The 23,210-nt window shown below is 39.4% G+C and overlaps 1 protein-coding gene across 2 annotated transcripts in view; it reads right to left on the bottom strand.

Moving 5' to 3' along the window:
• The window catches only part of JAG2 (jagged canonical Notch ligand 2), a gene marked incomplete at its 5' end in the record, with an annotated part of 66,773 nt that overhangs the window by 17,369 nt on the left and 26,194 nt on the right, over positions 1-23,210 (bottom strand). Inside the window, 9 exons of one of the 2 annotated variants that reach the window (XM_084270459.1) lie at positions 314-487; positions 759-805; positions 1,345-1,458; positions 1,989-2,102; positions 2,892-3,005; positions 4,414-4,533; positions 4,910-5,040; positions 15,726-15,786; positions 16,748-17,002. In XM_084270459.1, coding sequence (XP_084126585.1) covers positions 314-487; positions 759-805; positions 1,345-1,458; positions 1,989-2,102; positions 2,892-3,005; positions 4,414-4,533; positions 4,910-5,040; positions 15,726-15,786; positions 16,748-17,002 — 1,130 coding nt within the window. The remainder of the gene's footprint in view (positions 1-313; positions 488-758; positions 806-1,344; positions 1,459-1,988; positions 2,103-2,891; positions 3,006-4,413; positions 4,534-4,909; positions 5,041-15,725; positions 15,787-16,747; positions 17,003-23,210) is intronic. The other variant, XM_084270460.1, reaches the window with a different exon arrangement.

Raw genomic sequence — 23,210 nt, 5'->3', positions numbered from 1 at the left:
AAATTCTAGTATAGCAGAAGGACACAGGTCAGAAGAAAAACATTAAGCTTAAGGAGTACTTTAAGTCTTAAAACATTTAGTAGGCCCAACACCTATGTGCAACAACTTGCAGTTTATCAGGCTGCAAATTCAAGTGCTACAGCTACTATGACAGCACTGTACAAGAAGTTTGCCTATTCAGAGTGTCAAGTAACAGCTACGTTAAGTCAGTAGTGCTTGAGCCTTGGGTTACTCGCATTTAAACCTGGAGATGTATTTCTTTCAAGAATTCAGTCCATGACAAGCATTGCAGTAATGTCACCACTGTTCTCACCTCACAGAAGACTCCTGAGAAGCCCTGTAAACACAGGCAACTGAATCCATTGACCAGGTCTTTGCAGCGGCCTCCATTCTGGCATGGATTGCTTTCACACTCATTTATTTCTGTCTCACAGTTTTTTCCTGTGAAGCCACGAGGGCATAAGCAATGGTAACCGTTCACTTCATCCTTCACAGGGTGGGGAGAGGGCAGAGTAAAAGTGAAAAGATTTATTTATTGATGAAACTTGCACAAGTTCCATTTATTTCTATATTCTGGATTTCTGAACAGCAGTAGCACCATGTAAAATTATTCTGTGAAATGGTGCAAGAGACTGCAAATGCCATACTACTATTAACATTTAACTTCATTTAACCAACCTGTAACTGCAAACTATAAAATTCATAACTAACCAGAACTAGATTTATTTTCAATGTGGCATATAATAAACAACAGTTACCTTACAAGTCCCTCCATGTTGACATTGTCCATGGCAGTCATTGATATCTATGGATAAAATATACAAGGCATTAGAATTTACACTGAAGACTAAGCTGTAAAGTACAGGTCTAGCATTAAAATGCAGATCAAAATTTTCAGAAAGCATTTTTCTAGATGTTTCAATGGAAAGCTATTTCAATTGATTCTTATTTTAAAGATTACGTAATAGAGAATTATGTATCACATATTTCTATTGCAGTGTAATTAAATCAAATGCTATCAGCTAATTTCATGTCTAACATTTTAGCTAAAAAGTATTTTAAATTGAATCAGTACATGATATCACTTCAAACCAGGGTTGTGTGATTTATTAGAATTGTGTAAGTGTATATTGTGTATCTAAGCTCATTTTAATATTATTTAAATTTTAATATTATTTGCACCTCTAAAATTCTCAAACAGTATTTTCTGTTTAGTTGCTGGACTGGAAGTTAGGAAAATCCTGACAGCAGTTATTGTTTCTTGTATGATCATTTATCATAAAACCTTTTCTTAAAGAATAAAACACCCTAAGGTCAACAGATATACACTAAAGAAATACTAACTGATGTGACAATTTACTCCTGTCCATCCTGGAATGCAGTCACAGTAATATCCACCAATGAGATTTTTGCAAGAGTAAGCATTAACACAGGGTTTCCCCTCACACTCATTAGCATCTGTGAAAGAAGAGAAAAGAAAGAAGAGAATAAAGAACAAACCCAGAAACAGATTACCACAGCACCCAGCAAAGTTTCCGTGCATACCAAGCATCAGAAGCTCGTATTACACATTGGTAGGGCACTAAAACCTTTTACACACCACAGGTTTTTAATGCACACTTATCTAGAGAAGCACATGCAAGTTACAATGGTTTTTCCCTTTCCCAAAACTCAAAAGGTAGTATGTTAGTTAGGGCAAATCTCCCTTGCCTCTGTAAGCTTATAGTCACTGTTCTGCCACCACAAAGAAGGAGCTACCATCACCAGTGCTGCGTTTATATTATAAATTAGCTTAAATTGGGGATTAAGTAGTTGAATACTTGAAACTTCTGTCTTTAAGATTACTAAAGAAGAGCTAAGAACCCAAATACAACACACATCTTCACTCTTTTCTTCAATAAAATCCTATTCAGAAGCACAGAGAAGTATTCATTATTTAGGAATAATATCCAGTGGTCTTCAAAGTTTTAGAAGGTAAATTAACTTACCAAGCTGACATGTTGCTCCAATCCACTGTTGTGGACATATACACTCAAATGAATTAATACCATCAATACAGGTCCCTCCTTGAGCACAAGGGTTAGATGCACATTCATCAATATCTGGAAAGTCAAAGTGTACCTTCTGTTACATGGCTTAAAGTCCAGTTTAACACGTGGGTTTTTTGTCTGGTTGTTTTGGGGATTTATGTTATTTTGAGATGATGGGGAAGAACGTACAAATAAGCAAGTTTAGGAACAGACTAACACCTCTAACCTAATTGTTACTTAGGTTTTTCTCACATCTTTGAGAAAGAGGGGGAAAAGAACTCTGAAGTTTTCTATCTGCAAACAGCACGATGATTTGGTTATTCTGCCAACAAGTAAGACATTCACTGAAAGTCGAGTTCCCTGTATCAGGAGACAGGTTTAACCAGTATTTTTCTTTTTTGAGGACAGCTACTGTTCAAAAACAGATAAAAATCTTGTGTTCCAAATCACAGGCAACATGCAAACCAGATACATAGGTCCTTAATGTCTTCAAATCAGACACTTCAGCATTTGAGTAATCTACTCTTCTGCTATGTTAATAAGGGAAGAACCTTTCATGTTCATCTTTATATCTCTTAAAGCAAATCCATTCAGTATTTTGCTTTTGGCCAGCTTGAGTCAGAAATTGTCTGACAAGCTTTGGCAACAGGTCCAGCTGTGCTTTTGATAATTCACAGACCTCAAGTGCATCAAACAGATACTGCAGGCCACACAGTACCATTAATCTCTTCAGAAGCTCCCAGCATGTAGCTGTTAATACAGGTAAGGCAAAAGGCTACTGAATTCCATACCCACAGAATACAATTACTGAGCAAGCTGTATCAGCCCTTCCAAACCAATCATCAGTAAACACATACTCACCAATAGCACATGTTGGTCCACTCCAACCTGATGGGCAGTGACACTTGAAGCCTGATGAAATTTCATGACAAATTCCACCATTAGCACAGGGATTAGATACACAAGCATGCTCCGCTGGGAAGAAACAGAGAAATAAATGACTGCTAAACAATCTTCCAATAACCATGAAGAAGAACTTACATGGTTAAAGATTGAATTCTGATTAAAGGGACTAAGAGTATGAGGAGTAGAGGGGTGCCTGTACCCAAGTTTGCAATCTCCCTCTCCCAGCTGCAGGGGGTAAGACTCCTAGTAGGAGTCTGAAGCAGGATTTTACTGAAGGTGCATCATCCTTCATATCTACTGACTAGAAAGCCTGAAGGCAGGGAAATCACTCGTATCTCAATATCCCAAGAGCTGGATAAGCCCTCCATTAAGTACTGCTTCAAGCTACACACTTATACCTCTGGAGTGCTCCACCAACTTTTTTTTCCCCTCAATGAGACAAACCAGATAAGCCATACACAGAGGTTTGAACAGCATTAGTAACGTATCCAAAGGTCAGTTTAGCTTCATTCTAATACTATTCCCAGGAAACAGCAAACAGAGCTACTTGCAATTATAGGTAGCACTGCTTGCTGTTTCTCCATGTAGGGCTGTTACACTGGCAGAAGCTGCACTAAGCAACAATCAACCTGAAAAGGGACAAGTTGCATACCATTGCTTTTGATATTTTCCTTCTCAGAAGCCAAAGCAGCTTTTTGGAAAGATGAAAACATCTCCCCCTTAGTAGGTAAGACTTTCTAATTGTTGCCAGCATTTCTCTTTCAAAATCTTTCTTTCAGAGATGTTATCTAGCTTGCAAACTACAATTCACACTCTCTAGGATGTTACGTACTAGTACCTAAAGCTGCTGATTAATATTAAAAAATTATTTTAAAAATTAAGTTTCAGTTGATCAAAAAGGATAGTCAAGATTCCGGCACCTAAAAGTTGGGCCAAAACTCCACACCACTTAGAACTGAAGTGTTCATCACTACTACCTTCTTAGTCCCCAGCTTCTGTAAGATGCATGTCTGCAAGCAAGCCACAACATGAGAAAATGGCTAAGCAGAGAGAAAGGCAACAAAGAAAGGTGCACCTAATCCATTTCCATGGGACTACAGCCCAGCTGAGTGTTTGAATTAAGACAGGAAAGAAACCAAAGGGGAGAAATACTTTCAGTCTTGTCTAGGTGCAAGTGAAACTGGTTTCATCACTTCTGTTCTCTTCAGCTGTTTTTTGAATAACCAGCCTAAGAGCTGGCATATCCCCACCGTCACACAAAGTAACATTCAAGATGGAAGTACAAACTGCACACCATCACTTTCCATATTCCCCCTTGCTCAGAAATCCACACCCTAGGTTTTAGAAGGGAGAAAACAGGCCCTCCACTCTACCAAAAAAGAGGCAGCAATATAAAAACACCAGCCAGCTAACTAGAACATAGCCATGCTTGAAAGAGTTTCAGATCTCTGAAGCCAAAAGCAATATCCAGACTTACCAATTTCGCAGTTTTTCCCAGAGTAGCCATCGGGACAAGCGCAGCGATATTCGTCCGGTTCGGTGTTCATACAGGTTCCACCGTTCAGGCAGGGATGGTGATTCCCACAGTAATTCAGATCTGGACAGAGAAAAGTGTCAGTCATCAGGGAACACAAGTCTCACCATTTTAATCCCTAGTCAGACATACAGATTCCTTTCTGGCTTGAACATATTTCCCCCCCCACTTCACCGCCGTATTCCATCCGCTAGCCTGTCTTCTCATTGCTATCACGAAACAGGGAATGATGAGCAAGAGGCAACTGCATGAGTTAGGACCATTCCAAGCCTTTTGTCTTAAACTTTCTATACTTATTTTTCAGGCACCATCTGCCAAAAAAGAATTAGGCACAGAAATACTCAGGTAGTGGCACACTAGCAGGAAAATAAAAAGGTTAATAAGTTATCAGTTAATCATGCAACTTTACTTATTTTTTCTGTACATTAATGTTAAGTACCTTTGTTACAGAGCAGGCCACCCCAGTTGGTTTCACAATTACACTGCCATGGTTCATTACAGCTCCCATGAGCACAGCCTGGGTAGCGGACACACTCATCACAGAACTGTCCTTGCCAACCATAATGACACCTAAGATGTAAGTTCACATGTTAAAAGTTAGCAACATGATGCTAAATTATCAGCATTACATCTATTTAAAACACTACACTTACCATTCTCAAGAACAAGGTCTACTGTTCAATGTGCAACAGATAAGAAAACTCTCTCCTGTTCAGGAGGGACACACTAGTCCTGTTGAACATCCTCACTGAAACTCCCTTTGTCCAACTGCATTATACACCATGGTAACAAATAACGCCAAGCACTGTACATAAATTAGTTCTTTCACTAGAAATCTCACCTTTATCATCTCACCCTAGGACAAAAATTGTGATTGACACAAAAAAGTTGAAATTACTGTTCCAAAGATGACTGTGGGCTTACTGCATCAAGCAACATAGGGTTTTTTTTTCCTCTCTATGAAGTTATCTTTCAAGCTATTAGCTAGTTTGTTCTGGAGCACTGCAGTCTTGAAAAAAACACGACAACCAGAGATGCAGCCGTCTTGTGAATTTTCTCAGCATTTTAGTTTCTGAAGTGAGCCCTTTTTACAGATTTATTCTATCATATCCTCAGTGTTCTCTAGTGACATGAAAAGAGTGGTCTTTGGAGAAAGGAAAGGTCTTTTGAGGAAGGAGAGAGCACATAAAAAGCCATTAATGATTAACTTGTTTTAAACAGAGTTGAAATTTTGTCACAAGATTTCTGCAGAGCCCAGCATCCTTATGTTAACTGTAACAGAATTCTGCTAACAAAACCAACTGTTCATGCTGCAGAAAAAGTGTTTAAAGTCTGAACTTTAAAAAAGAAAAATACTAATGCTTTTGTTTTTTAAAAAAACCTAGATTTCACACAATTTTTAAATCAAAAAGAATTAGTAAGGCTGCTCTTTTGGGTCAACAAAACAAACCTGTTCGGCCTGTTATTTTAAGAGTGTTTCTTATAAACAATCTGAGAGCCACACTAACAACAAAGAGATGCTTAAAAACACTGAATGGGAGTTGGGCACATGCATGCCAGGAGAGCCAAAATGCCTAGAGGGGGAAAAAAGGCATTAGAGAGAAAACTGTACTTTTTGTTTTAAAGATTTAGCACTACCATTCTGTTACCAACATGCTTTGAATGTCATAATACCAAAACCCAACAGAAAATCAATTTCTACTATTCACATTAGCAGAAGGTATCTAGACACAGATCTTTGCAAGATGGGTTTTTTTTTTATATAAGAAGTTCTAGAACTACTTTGAGTATTTTGTCCCAGTATCTGCTTCTCATTCAAAACTTCACTTACAGGATCCCTAAAGCAAGCTCCAGCTGTGTACCCAGCCCAGAGGGTTCCAAGTCCTCATCTAAACAAGGCTGTAAGAAGCCTAAAGCACATATGTATTTCAGAAGCAGCTTTCTTTTGCTGTATTAGCAGTAAGAGGAAGCAAATACTGCTCCTGCTAAATTTGATCTCTTCCTTCCTCCTCAAGGACAGAAAAATCTTTTCAGGGGCTGTTAATAAACAATAAAAAAAGCACTGTAACTCACTTTACTGGCCCCAACCCAAATCTCCATCCATGCCAAGCCTAGCACTAATGCCAGTGATTCACCATCACTATCCCAGCCAGAGCCAACTCCCTACCCACATGTAACAAGCATTTTCAAGGGCTGAAAGCCTGCCATCAGAAAGTAAATAATCACAACTCAACTTATTTTCCATACCCAACGGATAACAAGTTTTTGTTTCACGTTGCACTGGTGATTAAGAATGCAAAGAAAAACACAGCCACCTTCTCAGAACTTGAAGACATGTAAGGACCTACTTGAGTTTGTAGGTATGCCTAACTTAAAATCAGCATAGCAGAAGAGGGTTGCTGCTTTTTCATGATGTTCAATGCTGTCAAAGTTTACTGTTAAAGCCACCACCAAGGCCGAGGGAAACAATTTCTAGAAGCTAAAAGCAGTCCAAAGGAACACAGTGTTTACAAGTCAAAAGGTTACTATGTGGTAAGCTGATCAGCCTTCAGTTTACAAGGAAGAATAAATTAGGATTTCCTCTTGAACAGGAAGTCTGGTCGCATCCTACATTAGCAGGTGCTAGAGCAGCTTTGATTCCACTTCCTTCTAAAAAGATAACGTTTACATGGATCTCCACTCACCCCAAGAGCAAGATGTGCTCAATAACATGATACCAGAAATGGGCATATTCTAATTTATGAGAAAAATAAATCCAAAGATAAAAATTTAGTAATCCACTAAGGGAAGCCCTAAAAGAACAGATACAAGAGCAACATCACCTATAAAAAAGCCCCAACAGAATTCCTTTTCAAGTAGCAGCCAACAGGAAATTGTTAGTGCAGTCAATGGTGGGCTAAAGTTACTTCTTCCCTGCTGCTCCCCCAGTTGAGAATAAGTTATTGGAAATTCCTGCAATCTTACACTTTTCACATCTGAATAAAAAAAGCCAAATTTAGAGAATTCATAAGCATTCCCATTGTTCAAGGGACAAAGAAAACTCTTATTGGAATCAAGATTCTGCTTCCTCTGTCCTTCCCCTCTGCTGACTTCATCAGCTCTAGCTTGCCTTTATAACCAAAAAATCAGAGATGGCTTAATCTCAGCCCTTGCTGGGTTATTAACAGTACAAAAGAAGCTACCATAAATAGATTGTTACAGTTTAGTAACTTCCTGATGGAAGGCTGAAGTACCAGTACCGGCATCTGCTCACAGACCACATGGTCCCTTCAGGTCAGGATTAACACAGAGAGCGCAATAGGGACAGAAGAACAATCTCTAGTTGTCTTGGAACCAAAAACTTGCAGAAAAGATCCTGATAATTCTACAGACATGCTTTACAGCTTCCATATTCCCAAGAGGACAGTCTGGTGGCAGTAGAAAAATGCGAATTTAAATACAAGGCTAGAGGAAGGGGAGTCAACATTAGCAAAACTTCTAGATAAGGTCTCAGTCTTGAGATTAGAGAAACTGCAACTGTGCAGGAAAAACACTGTTGCCATTGACAAGTCCACAAAGCCACAATAATTCAACTCATAGTGTCTACTTGGTTACAAAAAGCAAGCAAGGCTTCCAACAGCTGAACTCCAGGACAAGAAAGGAAGAGCTTCTACAGTAAGCCTCTAGTATTAAAGTAGTAATTTTAGTATCAAGGAATCCTATCCATCATTACACAAAGTTCAAAGATACTCAGAGGAGCTGGGGTGGGGGTGGAGGAGAGTGAGGAAAGGAGAACGTAGATTTGGGACTTTTCTTCTTTTCCTGAGGCTATTAAAAAACCTAAACTGTTCAAATTCAATCAAATAGGTTTCTCTACAGACCTGTGCTTCTCCCATGTTCTTCCGAAACAGTTCTAATTAAGGAAAAAGCTGATAATGGTCTTTGCTTTCCTCTGAGGATGTTTGTGTTAGAATTACTTAGTGAAAGCTAGGCTTAAACTGAGCATTTCCGAATGAGATGCACAAGGTGTTCAAAAGATCCCATGTTGCTATGTGTAAACAGACTGTTTGTGAGGATAAGGCCCTAAGCAATCTGGTCTAACTAGGCTTTCTTTGGGCAGGGTGTGGGTCCATCCAAACTCCAGGATTTTAGGGTAAATACTACAATGGCAGTTATGGAAGCGATGTGGAAAAGTGAAGAGATGTAGCCAGATCCTGAAGGCCTGTAAACCATGGTCCCTCAGAACCTTGCTTAATGCCTCCTTATCCAAAAGAAAAGCATTTATTACACATCAAAACCTTAGAGTGCTCTCAACAGCCAATATTAACTCAGCTATCAGCTATTTTCAGATACGGTTTATTTTCCAGGTTCAGTCTCTTTGGGTTATTTGAGAATGACTCCCTGATTCTGTGAGAGCCCTGAGCTTTCTGTGCAGGAAGTTTGCCTGAGAAACTTCCCATCACAGGTCTTATCCAAGCACTCAGCTACTCTGGTTCACCTTACAAAAAGGTTTATACTACACAAGAACAGGGGGATACCTAAACAAATTGTTTTCTACACCTAGCTACAGAGCTTTGTCAGCACTTAGTGTACAAGCACACCTAAAACCATGAGTGTGAAGGAAAACAAAACCAAATTACTTCAAGTCTTGATCAGAATAAACTGGAAAAATCCTAAAGAGGATCTAGGCAATGCAGTACAAGCCTGTAATTACTACAGGTTATGCTGTACTAGTATCTTGCACATCCTACGGAAGCTGAAGCAAAGATCATTGTGCCACAGTTACACACCATTTTTTTAAGCAAGCTCTTTGCAAGGAGCTTCTCCCACTCATATTTCAACTGGAAGCTGTGGCCAAAACACTCAACACAGGAAAACGAAGCAAAACAGTGACATTAAGAGCAGAAGCAAAATGCATCATTCAGGGGTGGGGGAGAAGTAGCCCTCTTAAATGGAAAACCACTAAATTTTCTAATGACGTGAACAGGATGGTGTTACATAGGCCAGAACAATAGCTTTATATTAGTTATTTACTTAAAATAACTATAAGAAAGTCTGTTTAATCTTTTAAGAGATTAATTGTTGCATGGCAGGCAGTACTATGGTCTCACTGCTAGGAGATCCTACAATTCTAATCATCTGGATTCAATGTCACAGCTAGCATGGCACTAAGTTCCCTCAGAAATCGTTTTCTCCACTTTCCTACCTTGGAAATAAGCATGACACTTTTGTGAGTAGGGAAGGAAAAGATGCTCATTATCGAGCTCAAATTTAATCACCTGAAAATTTATCATCCTGTCCTGTCACCCCCAGTATCCTCACTATGCCAAAAGATACAAACCTTTCCTGTACAAACTTTTTTCTCCTCTAATAAACGAGGCCATTGAAAGCTAACATTCTTTATTCAGAGTTTTGTGAAGGACCTGCTAGAGGGGATGGTTCAAAATTGTTTACCCAGAACACATGGGGAAAGGTTGCTCAGTTAACTTGTAGGTAGCATGGCTCTCAGGGTGCATCACATTCACATGATTCACACCAGCAGTGTGCTTAAGTGAACTACCTGATCCATTCCCATTGAAGGTGTGTTGGGTCACACCAGAGCTGTTTGGAACAGAGGAATTAGATTCCTTTTAGGTTAAACTAAGGTAATGTAAGAATGTATATCAGGAGCTGATGTGATCCAGCTGCAAATAGGCATTCAGGCCACAAAAACAGACTAGAGCTAGACTAAAAACAATAAAAAAAGTGTTTTTAGAATGGATATTGGGCTGTCAGTGCTGTTTTCTTCTACTGTTCTAATTTGTCTGCCACTACCTGCTATTAGACCCAGGTTAAAGTACTACATGTTTTTATTTAGTGTACACCCACTCCCATTCCCCTGGAAGCAGCATCCACCTTTAGGATATATTCTGTGCCTTTCTACCCACTTACCACCCAAGAAGCGAGTGCAGAACGTGCCTCAGTTCCATGACCAATAAAGAAACAAGATATGGCATTATTTTTCACTAAGTTAATATGTCTAGTTGTCAAATACTCACTCACAATCCCAGGAGGCTTACCAGTAAAATATAAAAAGATAAGTAAAGGAATACTGGTTATGATAGCAGGAAAGAGAACTTAGGAGATGAGACACATGGCGATTGTAATAATTTCCCAAGTTCTTTCAACTCAAGGGTGTGATACAATACTTGCAAAACAATAGCCCTGTGCCCTTTGGGGACCATAGCTAGTCCAACTTGCAGAAATTGAAGTAGTCAGATGCCACTGAAGCTAGCACTCATCTGTGAGCATTTTCTAGATGTTTAGAAGTTATATACCTATCTGTGTTCTTCTGAGATGTCCATCTGATCTAGCCAGTATGGGAGCTCCCCATCTCTTACCTTCTCTCCAGTTTTAGAAGACAGCATTGTGTTTCCTTTATTCAATCATTTAGGATCTTTTGCTAGTCCTCTACAGTCTTTCACTAACAACCTACTTTGAGGTCGCTTGTGCCCAAGAATAAGTTTATAAGAATCCAACAGCCATTTTAAGCTTAGTCAGAGTTCCCAAACATGGTTTGTGAACCACGTTATCCACTTGACCATCAGGAAAACACAAGTGATATTGGTAGAACTCTGACAGAAAAGGACAGGAAGACTATGCAAGCCTTTAACATTTAACAATGGATTGCTAGAACACTGTTACACCCCCAACACTCCAGGCAGCCATAGCTCATTTTGCAACTCAGAACTTTGTTCCTACATCTCTGTAAAGCAAGTACTGAACACACTGACCCTTATAGTGACAGATTAAGGGAGAGGAGTACAGCACCTTCAGGCCCTGCTGAACACAAGAAATCAGCCTTACAAGCAGGGCTGAAGTGGAACAGAAAGGTTACAACTGGCACTGACATGGGGGAGTGAAGGGGCAGGTGCCAATCTCCCCTCTTCGGCAATTGGTGATAGAACCCGAGGGAATGCATGAAGCTGAGATGGGGGAGGTTTAGGCTGAATATTAGGAAGAGGTTCTCTCCTGACAGGGTGGTCAGGCACTGGAACAGGCTCCCCAGGGAAGTGGTCACAGCACTGAGCTTGGCTGAGTGCAAGAAGTGTCTGGACGATGCCCTCAGTCCCATGCTCTGACCCGGCTGGCCCTGTGTGGAGCCAGGAGTTGGACCTGATGATCCTTATGATTCCCATCCAGCTCAGGAGATTCTATGTTTCTGTGATAAGTATGTGATTAAATAAAAACAAAGTCACCAACATCTAAACCCAAAATTGTGACACATGTACTTCCAACAGTAATTCAAGACTAAAGATAGTTCAAAGCCTGACAGTTCAAACTGTCAACAGACAGTTCAAGCACAAACTAAAAAATTCTGATTACTTAAAATTTAAAAGCTGTATGCTTGCTTTGTTCACCTTACAAATATTCACACTGAAGTACTATTAACAATCCCAGTTCTAATTCTTTTCAGTTAGTCTTCCTATTCTAAAGACACTTCCGTATCACAGCTGTGTGAAGTAAGCTTTGCATTTCTGAGGACATAATCTAGGCCCTACCACAGCTCCAGAAGCTGAACACAACTGAGCAGTGTTAGGGATTTGTTCCCTTTTGTTTTGCTTTGGAAGAGAAACTGAAACATCCAAAGGTAACAGGAAAAGTAGAAAGACTTCTGAAAATACCATTACCCTGGCAGGAACGTGACAACCAAGCCTAGATACAGGGCCTATCTGGACTTCTGCCAAACCCATACCATTCTGGATTGCAAGGAAGTGAAAGATTAAGCTGTTAAGCCTACTGAGTTTATGAGTGGTACCAAACATACTCAAGGCAACAGTTTTAATCAAGGAAGGAGACTGTCACTTGTAGCTTCTCTATATTCACTTTGGCAACTTCATAAGGTGTTTGAGCCTAAGCCAGTGATGCACTGTTAGATCAAACTTTACTTCCAAATTATGCAAACATACAAAAAGCACCCATCATCATGGCTTGGCAGTGTTGCTTCTTTGACCATCTTTCCTACTGCTTTGAGCTGGTTAAGTCAATAAGACCATTTCGTCTGCCACTGCAGGCTAAAAAGAAGATTACAGTGGCCAAACACTTAGAACCTAGATATGGATAAAGGTGAGCTTTGGTTTTTTTGTTTTTAAGATTGCAATTTCCCATCTTTGTAAGATCCAGCTAAGTTAATTTTGCCTATTAGTGAATAACTCCTATTGCTGAACTGCTGTGACAATGACAAAAACCTATCACCAGTCATACCACAAAATCTTTTCCACACCACATCACTCTAAGACAGCAAGTCATCTCCAACATGTTTTTGATTTCTATGACAAAAGCTCAACAAAATAAATGGCAAACTCAACAACACTGCAACTTCCTCAAAACAAGAGGTACCTGAACTTGCCCAACACATGACGTACAGTTAGTGCTAATCACATATCCTTATTAACAGTCTGCAGTCAGTTAACTACTTTTAAGATCTGTTTTTAGTATACTACAATCCAGAGCAGCTCTAAATTACTTTGGAACATCAAGGCACAGAGGGCAGATCCTTGCTATGGAAGTTAAGCAATGGCTCTCATGCCTCAGCCTGAGTTATTACCTGCATGTTCATACAAGTTGAAGATTAAAAATGTTTTCCAACTTTTCTATTTATAAATGCCACTACAGATTTTTGGCAATTAGGTATCTATTAGCACCAGTAGATTTCCATACATCTCACACCCATGTTTTTCTCACGTTTTCATTTTCTTTCTGAATTAAAAAAGGACATTGTTTTCACCTGCTAAATGACAGTGGCAACTGTCCAAAAACCAGGATGAAGGAATCTAGATTATAATTCAATGGCACCAAACACGGCAGTTTCTTTTAAATAACAGTTTCCTTTGTACTGCTGAAGATAAAGGTCATATCTGTAAAGCCTTGTTTATTTTTAGTTCAGCATCATTTTCCTACAGAAAGCATTCTGTTGCTTTTAACCCAAATGAATTCCTATTGTACCCTAATTACTGTTATGGAATAACACTAAGGATGCATGTGTGAGTGAGCTCAAGATACCATGTTACAAGAGGTAGCTGAGGGTCTCCTGTGATACTGGACCTAGGGTGGCCATACATAGAAAGGACATTTGTTTCCTTCAACCTGATGGTCACTCATCTATCACCTCAGCAGACAGGCGCTATGAAATGAGGCAAATTGCATCCAAGTCCTTATTCCTTCTCTCAGTATTTTCTTTCAGATGAAAGAATCCATCCAAAGAGTGAGATTTTTGGGTCAGAGTCCTTCAGTAGTGTTATTTTTGAGATACTGATGTAGTCAGGCAGGTTAGAAGAGGGCACCTAGACTTGCAGTAGATGCATCTTCATATCAGTGACACAGCATAAGGAAAGGCTTTGCTCACATGTGGCTACCTACTGACAGATACCTTTTTCTAAGGTGTCACAGCCACCCAGCCCCCATCTTCAAAGGTTTTGTTTTCACTTCTTTAAACTTTCCTCCTCCTCTCTAACTTCTGTCTTCCCAGATATAGCTGGTATCAGAGAAATGAAAGCTGAAAGGGAAACTGCACCACCCTCCCTCATGCCCCCCAAATAAGTGTACTGTTGTGCATTTCCTTAAACCTGGAGCTTTTTCACCTTTATTCAAAGGCTCCATGCATTAAAAAAAATAAATTTAAAGAAAAGATTTACGTGCTCCTAGGACACTCCTTTGATACCTTCAGGACTCCAGAAACCCTTACATGAATCTAAATTCATTAGAGTAGGCTGTTCAGGGGGGGAAATGCATTCTTGGAAGGCTCAAGGGAAGGATTACTTCTTCAGCAGAAGTGATACCAGCCCAGCTCTCAACCACAATCTCTATTTGTAATCTAAAAAAAGTAACCAACAGAAGTAGGGGCATACAATACTTGGAATCACAAGTAAAATATTTAATGATATGAAAAGATAACATTAAGTAGAAATAGTCTTACTAACAAAAACTAAGCCAGGATTTAAGTATCTGCCTTGGAAAAAAAAAATATTTTAAGATAGGTTTTATAGCTCTTCAGAAGTGAAAGTGCATATGCACTGAAATACTGCACTCCACATACTGGCATTTACCATTTTCAGTCAGATTTGGGAGCTACAACACAGCAAATCATCAAGTCAGCAGCACCTGATGGAAGTTTCAGGGAGGTAAGAAATGACTCTGTGGTGCAATGATGTAGGACTGACTTTATCTATCATACCCCACTGTCAGAAACTTCAAGCCATCCAGCAGGATGAGACTTGTTCCCCTGTGAGCTGCCACAGCTCACAAACTGGCACCTCAGCCCCAGCTTAGCTCTAAAGCCAGAAAAGCTCAACAATCCACATCCCATTTCTGCCACTTCCATGACGTCTGTAGTAGTTACTGAGAAGACTATGAAGCAGAACTGCCCTAAACTATCACAGCTCACCACAAGTGCTATCTGTCATCTCCCAGGGGTTCTGGCAGATAGCTGAGTTTCACATTTCTCCCAGAAAGCAGATTCAATACAGCTTACAAAAGAAACACTGCACAAATCCACTCTTACAATGATGCACACAACTCACCACATAACACAAGAACCTGCATGAGATTCCCAACTTGCAGAGACACCTGTCCCATTACTCCAACAACAATGGGTGAAAATCACACCCATTTTCCCTCAAACTACCGTGCTGGATGCCTGAACTTTTACAAGGATGTAATGAACTTCTCTTGTTATCACAGAGGCTGCTTAGGCTTCATGACAAAGTTAAGGGAACACTGCAGACTGTTCTCTGATTTAGGGACCAAAAAAACCCATTCACTTGGGAAAGAAAGGTTGAGGATGCTACTGTAGTCTCCTGTACTCCAGAAAAAACCCTGAAAACCAAACCTTTTTCCTGGAAAAATTGAGTTCACTGTATTTCAGTGAGAGTATGTTCTAGCACTGTGGAGTATTTCCTAGTCCTAACAATCCAATATGCAAATTCCTTTTTTTATCTGAGGGCAGCAGCTAATACATATAGATCAAGGGTCCTAAGGATTTTAAAAGTAAAAAAGATTGCCATTTTATAAAGACATATTTTTGGATGAAGTGAAGTAAATCTGTTAAATCCTATACATACAAAAGATAGGACTGCAACACAGTATAAAGTACAGGCAACTCATGAAAGCTACTTCTATTTCAGTCCATGTTTTTGTATAGAATGCTTTCCATTAAAATACACTTTTTAAAAATAACATTCACAGAAAATACTAGTAACATCAGGACTTTAAAAAGGTACTTAAGCATGCAGACTTACTTGCATTCCCCAGGTGTGCTGCAACCCCCATGGAGCAAATTACATCCTTGTTTACATACAGCTGTAAATAGAAAAAGGTTTTGGCATCAATCTGGCCAGCCAAGTATCCATTATCAGTAGAGTAGCGACAGGGAAGCCTTCAGCTAGGGCTTCTGCCAGTTACCCTGTTGTTGCTTATGCAAAGCAGATATGTTCCAGGGGTTGTTGCTTCCAGCTAGCCATTGCACAAAACACAACCCTACTACAACTGTTTAGGAAAATAAGGTAACACCAGTGTCAGCACTGAAATGTTCACAGATGCAGTTGGTTTTTTAAGCCTGGAATTAACATCGGAAACCCCAAGCTTCAAGAGATACACATGACCTTGAGTAAGCCCTAAAAAAGGTCTCCCCTCTCATTAACAGGCTTTTTACTGAGAAGGATCAGAAAACAACACCAAAAAGCCCTCAACAGAAGAGTATGTCAAATAATTTTAGCACTAATTACTCACTAAGACTGAAGACAAAATGCAAAGAGATTTGAGTTGTACATTAAAAATGATGACTACACTTGAATTTCTGTTCACATTAAGAGCTATCAGAAAGCTTTCAGCTTTGCATCCATTACACTTCAAACTTTCATTTGTGAAAATCGTGTTATCAAGGCATTCTTACAGATTAAAGACTACAGTACTACTGATACCATCACTATTCACTACAATCTTACATTAACAGTTGTAATACATCATTTTGCTTTGAAGTAACACCACCACTCAACAAAAATTAGTAAAACCAAATTTCCCTATTTCAAGTCCTAAATTCAGTGTATCTTCCACAGCAGACACGACAAGCACCACTGTATCCTGCCCTGGGCTCCAAACTTCAGAGGACTTTTTCTTCTTTTGCCCAAAGAGACTTTTATTCAAAGGACAAAGTCTGCATGCATTAACACTAATATGCTACAGCACCAACACTACAGAAGTGACAGTTATACTTTATACCTATTATAGGCACATTAATCTATTAAGAAGCAAACAATACTACCTTGTTTGCATTCTTCTCCCATCCAACCTTCCATGCAGGCTTTGTTTCCATTTTGATCACACGTGTAGTGACCAACAAAGTCATCTCGAGGGCCACAAAATTTATTGCACAGGGCACTGTAGTAGTTTTCATCACACTTCACTCTTATTTGTACTTCAAAATGGGCAACAGGACCATTAAATTGTAGTGTCTTCCATCGATCTTCTGGGTTGATCATGCCAGCATGTGCCACTCGTTCTATTAACAGATGTTCACCTTTTAAAAACAGGCAAATTCAACAGATCAGTTTTATAGCACACAAGAACATAGAAATTCAAATCCAAAGAATTCAACTGATTAAGAGAAAAAACTAGTAAAGAAAATGTTAAAGATGATAAAGATCTACTGTATAACTGAATTTTCCTTTGCCTTGCAAAGTTCATTTCAGGAAGGCCAATTTTAAAGAGTGTCCCAAAGGAAATATTAAAAAACTCTGGAACATAATCCATAGGAAATAGCTTATTTTTCAAGGCAGCCAAACATATCACACCCACACGCTGACAACCAGCAGCTTTATCTTGATCTGAGGCTCTTTTTGCCTCCTTTTTGTTCTTCTAAAATTGCAAAATCTGCATAACCAAGTAGCTGAGACATTAAAGTCCTCCAGTACCTTTTCTTTTTTTTCAAGAGTAAAGCAAGACACACACTCAATTTGCAGCAAAATTACCAGGCAATAATGAATGCTCTGGTAGGCTTGCATTATGTACATTAACTAGCTCTTTTACATTTTATCACTCTCTCTGCAGTAAAGGGAAACATCTTTAAGCATTCACAGAACACTCTGTGGGGTTAGTATTTGACACTGAGAAAGGTAGAAGCGAACCCACGACTGTCAAGGGGCCGTTCTAACATCTCTATTCTGCTAATACTTATCCCCAGAGGAACTACTGATCATTATGGTCACTGTTGCAATACACACTCTATAAGCATCCTGCCTTGCCCTCACAAAAAGCAGTAGCACTGCTACTGACAGGCTCCATTATCCAAGCCCAAATGTTCACCAAGTATTAGCTGCCACAAGGGACAAGAGGATTCTAGGATGCAAGATTATGGAGCTGCCAAACACAAAGTGTTTTCCTTTTTATGAGTACCCATTTTATTCTTGGTATAGAAATATCACTGGTAGGAGATGAGACAATTATAGTTAGTACAATAAAATTACACAATTTCTTTGATAAATGTTAAGAATAATAAATCACAGTAAGAGTAAGGGCAGACAGCTCCAGTCATAAGAGTTGTCAGATGTTTTCACTATTCAAACTTGGTAACATCCTACTGCAAGAGTTTTTGTAGGTGATTCTGCAAGCTGCAGCTGGAACTCCAAGCACTATTTAAGAAAAAAAGTACATAAGGTCCTCTTGTACATATTAATTCCATACCAATTGATAAGACAGCTATAGTATTGTCAGCTCAGGGCTTCAGCATCCTTCTTTAACTAGTAAGGAATCTTTAAAATGCATGTTAAAAGAAACAAACCAAAAACTTGCACACAGCAAGAGGCTTAACAGTAGTGAGACAAAAGTCTAAGCTTCGGATTATTAATAACATAAAACACAGCAAGGCAGTAGGAAACAATACAAAACTATCATTTTCAGTGCATGTGTTTCACATACTTTCTAGAACTCATTAACCTAATCAATTTAAGAAAAAAAAATAAAAAAAGAAGTGATGGTTTCCAATGCAGGAAACTTTCCTGCAGCATGGAGGCATCCCAAGCACAACTACTGATCAGGCAGAGAATGGATTGAGAGCAACCCTGAGGAGAAGCACTTAGTCTCGGTGGATGAGAAGCTCACTGTGAGCTGGCAAAGCAGTTTCAGCCCAGAAGTAGTGGGCTCTGCAGTCCATTACTTCCACATCTTTTTTTAGGCTTGCCTCTACTATAAAATTCTTTCCTCTGAAAACAAAGGAACACTGAACTAAAAAACCACAAAATGTTTTATCTCAGCACTGAAAGGCTCTCCAATTACTAAGAACACAAAGTATCTCCCTCCTTTAATATTAAAAATGGTATTGCAATGTATAAGCTACAGTTTATGCTTGCCTGGGCTAGTTTGCCCAAAACATTTTATAGCTAGACAGGACACACTGCAGTCTATCCTGGTTCTTAACTCTCAAATTCCTATACATTAATTTCTCCATCATCCAGCAGCGTAACAGTGGATAAAGAGCCTGCAAGCTAAAAGAGGCTGCCTGCATTTTATTTTTAACTTAACAGGGTATTTACCTCACCACCAGTCTCTGTTAAAAGATGCAGATGAGATACAACATCCTTTTGTAATCTTATTCTTCTCTATTGACTGCTGATCTGAAAACCTCGATAAAAATGCTGAATCATTGGACAGTCAGGGAATGTGAACAGCAAATACACACTATAGAGCTGTTTTCCAACAAGCAACAGGCCCATTTAAAACAGCTGCAACAGCCACTGCTATAAAAGTGTTTCCTCAGAGTGTATCAGATAGACTGAAGAACAGGTCTTGAGATTAAAGGAGTGGCTTATATAATTAAAATCTTATCAAGCATCTTCAAGCTAATAGAGATTCAGAGGCAGTTAAACAACTGGAAAAAGCATTACAGCTACTGCAAATATACCCATGCAGAACAGTTCTCTTAATGGGGTCAAGATCAAGGGAAGTAACCCCTTAGTGTCTTTTTTTGAACAAACTTTATTTTCACACACTCTTTAATGTCTTCTGAGCCTTAAGAGCTTTTCCCCTAGCTTACATCAGTAAAAGTAAGTCTTTTAACAGCCTAAATAAGCAAGCCAAGTAATTTAACCTGAACCGCAAAAGGCATCAGGAAATAAGCTCCAAGTCATTTAGTTTCTAACACTAAATTCTTAAGTACCAAAGTATGAGAACTCTGCTTTAATTTAAAACTGATCCCAAATAGAGCATGCATCTTCCCAAAAGATGTGTAATCACAGATTAGTGTGTTTGTCAACATTCCTCCTTCCTCCTCCACAATGCCAAAGTGTTTCTGAAGATACTCAGTCTCATCAAAACAGTTACATGTGAGAGACAAGTTTGCCCCCTCAGTCCAGTTTACCATTAACATTCATGTTAGGAGCTCACATTACCTGTTGCCCTCAATAAAGGCAGCTAGCTGCATAGCTTAATTTCCCTGGTTCTTGGTAGAACAACCCCGTGCACATGCCCCCACCCCTTGGAAGCAGTAGGACTTCTTGATTACTAAGGAGTTTTCTACAAGTCTCCTTAGAGAAGCAGAGCAGCACGGATGTTTACATAAAAGGAGGGAATGGCTAAAAGGTGGGTTTTTTATTTAAGCATCTGATTTTTAGAAGAATCCTTATCTGAAGAGTGTGTAACTGTGCAATCAGAAGGCACGACTACACAGTAAGAACCCTACTCAGCACCACACAAACTCACAGCAGAAGTCACAGGGCAATATAAAAAGGTGATGTCAGTGGTTCTTTGCAGTGAAGCACACATATTGTAGTATAAGAACTTCATGCCCAAAGGAACAGGAGGTGTCCTTCTCTGAATTACACCCTCTTCAGCTTTTCAAGCAACCATTTAAGCATCCTTATGGGTTTTTTCATGCAATAGGAAGGCAACCACTGCGTTCCCTCAGGAGACATGTTGTCAACGGAAAGTTACTTCACATGAGAAGATGCCAGCTTGCTTCATAATGGCAGCACTGGGTAAGGCACTGCCAAGACCTCTGCTGTACAACTACAAAGTTTGCCAAGTCAAATGACTTACCTGTGACAGATGACAGAGAACAGGCCCTTCACAGTGACTCGGTATCTACAGCAGTTTCCTCTCCCCCCTCCTCCACCCTCACAAAGCAAACAAGTGGTTACACTACACTGTCACAAGCTTTCCTTCCTGCCAACCCTGCTGCACTGAGGGGGGAAGAAGAATTGGAGGAATAGTTCCAGAATCAGGGTTTGAAAGTCCCTCTTAGGAGCCTGTAGCTTGAGGTAAGTACTGGGGAAACATTTGCCCTGGCAGTCTTGCCCTTCACAGATCTTCTCTGAGCACCCCTGCATTGCTTTCAATGGATGTAAAGATGAACATAGGATGCTAGGGACAGAGGGAAGAATGACAACTGTTCTAAAACCTTTAAGTGGTTAACTAGAAACCCCTCTTTTCCAGGTTTATATCATTGTTTGTATTGTTGGCTTAGATTTTTTGGTGGGGTTTTCTGTTTGTTTTGCTTATTTGTTGTAGTTTGGGATTTTCTGTAGGTTGCTTGGGGTTTTTTTTTAAGAAATGAAAAATCAGAGCAGGAATACAGGACCTGCATTTAACTTTCAGTCTTGCTCATCCCCATTAATGGAAAGCAAACCCTGCCTTTGGAACTAATTAATCAGCTTATAAACAGACTCTGGCAATTACTTTGATTAATTTTTCTTACAGTAGCAACAGAAAACACACATAACCTGAACCTACAGAGATCAGCTCAGTGTTCAGGTTATGGTAAGGAGTTCAGCTTTCCACAGATACTCTCTTCACCCCCCTAGGATACTGATACCATTGTCTTTTCTCACCCGTGTTGGGCAGTTCAGCACTCCTTGCAGAAATACAAGGAAAGTGACTTTGCATCTTGACAGATTCACAAGGCAAAAAACCTACTGGAGGACTCCTTGTGAAGACCACTCAAAAGAGAGTCTCCAGCATTAGGGAATTCTTTCTAGAAGTTTAACGTTTAAGTCTAATTGCAGCATGGCAAAACAACAGATCCCTATCATGTTTCAGTAAACAGACCAGAGAAACATTTAAACAAGACAAGCATTTAGCTAGTCTTTGCCAAATTATAGGCCAAGAAAGCCTTCCAAAATTCACATGACAAGCATACTAAGTTTCAAGCACAACACAGCTTAGCAGCACCTCTCTAGCAGCCTGTGTTAAAGAGAAGTTCACCGCCATCAGTTTCTCATGAAAGCTAAACTGCAATCTGACACTTAGACTCCTGTGGCTCAGGGACACTGTTAAAGTAAGGACATAGCCCACCAGGCCTCTGAAAGACACTATATATCCTTTTGTTCTGAAGTTCTGGGGTGGAAAAAGATTAAATACACATCAATAAAAGTATCTTGAACTAAAAGGCACACTAAAGGCTTAACACAAGCCTGAAATGATTGCCCCTTTACCAAGTGTATTTAAAAACATCTGGATTTTTAAAGCTACATATTTGCAAGAGGATTCTGCAGATTAAGACAAACATAATTGAGCATCATTTATTAGCTTGCTAAGTGGCTCATTAGAAAACATAATTCAGTATTTAAATGCATGCAGATCTGTTTCACAGGATAGGCATCTCATGTTCACCCCATTCTGTACCACTCCATGAGTTCATCTGCCATCTACAACTAGGGCATGAATATTCCAATATTCACTGCACTACCTGCCCCTAGGTAAACTATTCCCAAACTGGAAGCTACCTGAAGAACTTAACTACATGCAGCACTTTTTGAATATGGCATTCAAGAGGACACCTCCAATCTGTTGCTATGAAGGATAACTAAACTTGATTCAAGATTCAGGTTTACTCTGTTCTGCACCTAAAAACCTCATTTTGAATACCCATATCCAGCTTTGGAAAGTGCCATTTGAGAAAGCTGGGGATCAACTGATGGGTTGCAGCAACATTATTCATTACCAGAGATCTAAAGAAAACATACCTACTAGAAAAGGTTGAAGGAGCTGACAAGACGACAAAAGAAGTTTAATTCTAACAGAGGGCAGGCTCAGGACCAAGCTATAAACTCGTGATTACTTCCTATCATTGGAGACAGAGTATGTTAGAGAAAATCTCTAAGTTAGGAAAGTCTGTCAGGAAAATGCAAATCTTGAAGGAAAAGTACCTTGAAACTCTAGCCTTAATATCAATTGAGCTTTGCCAATTTATACTTGATGCATCTTGGTAAAGATGATCAGTGAAGCAACAGAGAAGGGAGCCTATAATTATAAACTGATGATCTGGGACATAAACCTTTGTTATCTTAATGACCAAACATTTATCTTCCTCTACATTGATCCCAGCCAAGATTAAATAATGCATCATTAACCACAATGGAAGTCTGAAGTTCACTTAGCACTTGTAGCCAAAAAGCATTGATTATTAAGACAGGTTTGTAAACCATTACCAAAGAGTAGGGTCAAGCTGGAGTCACATTTTAGCAACAATATGGCAACCAGCACCTTCATGTGATTTTGAAGTATTTATACAATAATCTTGCTTTTCCTTCAGATCAACAGCCCTGCTCTGATACTGAGCATTAGCATTTACAGGCCACAAATACAAGGTAACTTTCATTACTTGAGGAGAAACAGAGGAGAAGGACTCATACCATGATTTAGAACATTTTCCTCAAAGCCATCAACCAAGGTTTCTTTATGGGGAGTAAGAATCCTTACTGTACAATGTGGCTGTAGGTAAACAGGAGAATTTA

This window comes from Gallinula chloropus (genome assembly GCF_964237585.1).
Source record: "Gallinula chloropus genome assembly, chromosome: 14".
Lineage (NCBI taxonomy): Eukaryota > Metazoa > Chordata > Aves > Gruiformes > Rallidae > Gallinula > Gallinula chloropus.
The sequence above is the reverse complement of the archived record's forward strand: the minus strand, read 5'-3'. Positions and strand labels throughout refer to the sequence as shown.